The following is a 4737-nucleotide window of genomic DNA, read 5'->3' as shown; positions in this document are numbered from 1 at the left end:
TTCAAAATACATTTTCATTTTTAATTTAAAAAATAAATAACAGCAAATCTGAACAAAATTTTTCTACCTCGATGCACATCTTCCTAATGGTCCATGTTTGAAACCCAAAGTTTACAAAATCCTGGCAACAGAGCCTTGACAAAGTCTGGATGAACAATTTACAAAATCTGACAAAAAGACGAGTTTTGGGGCAGCGTTTGTGGGAGATCAGCACTGGCTGGATTATAAGAATCAGCCTGAAATAATCAACTTAAAAGGAAAACTACCTTTTTCCTTTTGTAGGTTAGAACTGGAGGCTCCCCGCTCCACCCACCCGAAGAGGAACTTACCTTTGCCAACTAATTTTAAAATCCCACTCGGCCAACAGCATGTGCACCTAAAATCCACTGTATGGAAACTTCGTTGCCTTCAGACTCCCTTTCTCATTCACTTAGAATCAAAGAAAGCGAGGGCGCAAGGATTCTAAAAATCACATAGCCTTGGATATAGATGCTTCACATGAGAAAAATGAGGCCCAGGGACGGACTATAAATTGACTTGCCAAAAGGTCCATGGTCTTGACTGTCCCGTTTTGTGTTGATGGTGGGGTTTCCCCCTTTTCTCATTATACCCCACCAGCAAGAGGAAGGAAATTAGAGCTATGAATAACCTTCTAAATGCCTGTTGCAGAAGGACAGCATGGACATAAGGGAAACTTCCGGGGCTCTGGAGGCAGTCTAGATTTGGATCTGAGGGTGTGACACGGTGTAGGACTCGGTCAAGTTTCATCCATCTATACTCCCAGGATTTGTGCACTTGACCATATGTATGTTAAGACATGCCTCAATTTTAAAGGGAGAAATCACCCCCTGATCTGGGGGCCAGTAGAGGGGAAGGCCTCCCACAGCATGGAAAAAGTTAACAAAGGTGATTGTTATCTCAAATTCCTCTTTATTTCTCGTTAGCCTTAGGGATCTGCAGGGTGACTGCATTTTTCATGGGTCTCCCTGACTGCAATTCTGGAATCCAGATGGGAGGTGGAAAAGGGGAGGCCCATGGCCCAGCAGCCTTACTGAGGGGTTCGCTCTCCCCTAATCCCACTCTCTTGCTAACCACACAGCACAATATAGTCTCTGCATACCAGGCTGTTCCCTCTGGACACACTGAATTGCCATATCCTGCGGGTCTTGTATGGTGTCTGGATTTCAATAAAAGCTTAATAAATGTTGAATAAAGTGATTCTTAGGGGGAAAAAAAATCTCAAAGGAAGACAAGTCACCAGAACAGAGAGAGAGAAAATAAGGGACTCAAAAAAAAAAAAAAAAAATACATAAAAAAAATTCCATAAACTAATAATAACCACGCAGTTGTGACAGTTTGAGGACTACTTTCAATGCCTTTCAATATACTCCGGAGTTCTTAACAAAGAAAATAAAGACCAGTTCTTTCCTCATTTATTCCCGGACCCTTATCTCTCCCATATGTAAGGTAATCATAAGGCATTTCTTTGCAGTCTTCCTCTTTGACTTCAGGACATGATTTATCACCTTTTGTCAAACATGCCTCTGACCCAGTGGCTTCCCCCATGTTCCCTGTAATCTGGAATCCACACCATTACCTAGAATCCTTTCTATTCGGGCAGGAGAGACCCAGTATTTCCATTAAGGTGGAAGGGGGATCAGATGGAAAAATATGTTCTGTTAAAAAAGGGTAGGTATTCGTGCACTGGCGCATCCGACTTCCCCAGCCCCTGATCGAAGCCCACACCGCAGAACTCACTTGCACTGCTCTGAAGGGACATGCCTGCGGTTTGGCATTTTTGCGACCAGCTTACATCTTTCTATTTCCAAGGCCAGACTGAAAAATAGGGTCAGGGAGGCCTACAGATCCTCACTAGCCAGTGGGCGAGGCAACTTCAGAAGCTGCTCTGGGCTCCACAGAAGGCCCGTAGAACCTTTCCATTCCTTCTCATCGTTGCGTTCTCTCCATGAAAATCCTTTTTGGTTCTTATTAACATTTCTCCTTTAGTCATAAATAATTATGTAAGAGACTCCAAAAGATGTCATCTTTTTAAAACGGACTGTATGTGCTCAGTTAACTTGTACTCACTTTCCAAATGACCTCGGGGTGGGGGAGAAGATCAATAATGCTCGTAAGAGAATTCCAGATCTTACTCAGGCCGAGCAGAGGAAAGGAAAGACCACTTCATACCTACTGCTTCACACAGTCAATCTCATTGAACCTTATCTGTGTGGCAGGTCCTCATCCCCATTTCGGAAGGCAAGCAGTTGAGGGAGTTTGCAAAGTTAACAGGTGACCCAGCTGGGATGGTTGGAGACCAAAAGGTTTACTTCAAAACCCGGCTTCTCTCTAGTTTATCCCCTTGAAGGTTGCCCTGAGTGGAAGTGGAGAGCGGCCCTTCCCTCACCACTTCTAAATCCACACTCTTACTGCTTGTGGGACGCTGGCCATGCCTCTGAGGTCTGTATGTCCCTGCCTCTATGAAGCACAAGTATGTCTCTTCTAAGAGGGGTGGTGTTGAAATACGTACACCAAGAAGCAGGCCAGCATATCCGGGTCTTTGGAGGTGAAATCTCTTTCTTTTCTCTACCTCAGGGCAGGGTGGGTGGGGAAGAGGACCGGGCCCAGTTACGGAAGGGACCCCAGTGAGCTTCCCCACATGCTGACCTAGGGGACCCACAAAAAGCTTTCTACTTTGCCATCTATGTCAAAGTAGTATAGAAACATCTGGGACATTTCCACTGTTGTCCCATCTAAAGGTAGGAATTCATCACGGAGTTCGTCAGGGTTGTCTTCTCGATCTAAGTGTTACCTGCGGATAGAGCCTCAATTAGCAAGCTGGGTTGTTAGTAAGAATCTGCAGGCAGATGTTCTGTGTTTAGCTTCAGTTTCCTTGTCTACAGAACGAGGGGGTTGTTTGTATGACCTTTAGTTAGGGCCCTTCTAGCTCAAAATGTCTCTAACTTTGTGGGGTTCGTGTAGGTGTATGTAATATCCCATCATCTGAATCAGCCCATTTCTTCTTCCGAAAGGACTACGGACTTAGTACCATGAACATGTAATCAAATTAATTCCACAATCACGAGGAATAAATAATCAAAGGGAGATATTGCACTATATTCTCCAGGGTAAAATCAGGTGGCAGAGACGGGCCGCTGAGCCAACCAAATGGGATCTGGAAGAGAAGCTGTTGAACCCGGGCTTCGAAGTCCCTTCTGTCCAGTGATGTGAGCTAAGAAGAGTTAAAAGAAAGAGCTTCAAGGGAGTCTGTAGCAGGAAGGAGTGACATGGTGTGGTGAGGGTTGGTTAGTTGAGAGTGTGAGGGACTCCCAGGAGGGTTCCTGTGCCACACGTCTGGGGTGGGGGAGGGGGGGTGGCAGGAGCTCAGACCCCACAGTCGAGTCCATGGTTTTTCACCAATGATAGCTATTCATACGTGAAAGTTACCAATCTTCATTACAAAGATGTTCTTTTCCTTAAAGAAGACATAAGCAGACATCAGAAAGGTAGGATTATTTCAACTACTGAAGTACTCGAGGCGCGTCTTTTCCAATGTTATTCGAGACATGGTGTGTCCACGTGAGAAAATCAAGTCTCAAGCAGAGCTTTTCACAAGCCAAGCAAGAAATCCTTCCAAGGTACAGGTTCCTGGGGTTGCTCTGCGACCTCCACCGAAGAACGTAGCCAGGAGTCTGTAGGCTGCAGCAGCTCTGGGCTGGAGGCTGAATTTAATAATGGTGAGGGAGATCTCTCCTTTGAGAAAGACAGAGGACACGACCAATTCTGGAATTCATGCGGACTGGAGTGGGGGCAGTGCTTAGGCTTCACAGTAGCCTTTCAAAGAACCACCAGTTTGGAGGCAGCACAGCTGACCCCAGATCAGGAAGGGGGTCAGCAAGGAGCCCCGGGGAGCGAGGAAAGGGCCTCCTCTTAGGCGTCAGCTGTTCAAGGTGTTCAGAGTTCTGGAGACCTGGCAAGACCCTTAGTGGGATCCGGGCTCAGAAGCAAGGAAGCCAGATTTGCGGGCTTTGGGAGGAGGTGGAGGTGGGCATTGGGCTTCTCTGCGGACCGGCAGCGGAGGGGCAATCTGAGGGAACAGACACAATGAGAGTCAAATGAGTCCCATCTTTCCTCCTGACTTGGTTCTCCTCCACATTTCCGACACAGTGCTTTAGCTTCTAACTGATCTATCTATGCAGCCTTGGCCAGGAGAGAAGGGAAACAACACTCATTTAACTCCCCTTGTTCTTGGGTTAATCAGAGATACCCCAAAATGTTATCTCCCCAACATCTGGGTTCTTGGTGTATCTACAGAAGGCACTCAATATTTGTTGAAGAATGCAGGACGAGGCCATTCCAGAATGACTGTCACTCATCCAGAAGGAGTACAGTCTTCACATGTGAACCAGAACTCGCTGATTTCACTCACTTGTACCGAGGGTGAGGTACAGAGAAGAGCTCTACCTTTGATCTGACAAAAAGGTCTGCTTGCATTTCATTACTTCCCATTAGAAACTCCCTTATATGGGGCGCCTGGGTGGCTCAGTGGGTTAAAGCCTCTGCCTTCGGCTCAGGTCATGATCCCAGGGTTCTGGGATCGAGCCCCACATCGGGCTCTCTGCTCAACAGGGAGCCTGCTTCCTCCTCTCTCTCTGTCTGCTTCTCTGCCTGCTTGTGATCTCCGTCTGTCAAATAAATAAATAAAATCTTTAAAAAAAAAAAAAAAAAAAAGAAACT

At 46.3% G+C, this 4737-nt stretch overlaps 1 protein-coding gene across 1 annotated transcript in view; it reads right to left on the bottom strand.

Annotated features, from left to right (window-relative positions):
* Positions 1 to 4737, bottom strand: part of DOCK5 (dedicator of cytokinesis 5) — a 211730-nt gene continuing 206993 nt past the window's right edge. The window contains exon 52 of the mRNA XM_059372023.1: positions 1 to 4087. Within this exon, the coding sequence (XP_059228006.1) occupies positions 3983 to 4087 (105 nt within the window). The 3' untranslated portion in view covers positions 1 to 3982. The remainder of the gene's footprint in view (positions 4088 to 4737) is intronic.

This window comes from Mustela nigripes, chromosome 1 (genome assembly GCF_022355385.1).
Source record: "Mustela nigripes isolate SB6536 chromosome 1, MUSNIG.SB6536, whole genome shotgun sequence".
NCBI classification, from domain to species: domain Eukaryota; kingdom Metazoa; phylum Chordata; class Mammalia; order Carnivora; family Mustelidae; genus Mustela; species Mustela nigripes.
Note: the sequence above shows the minus strand (reverse complement) of the source record. Positions and strands in the feature narration are given on the sequence as shown.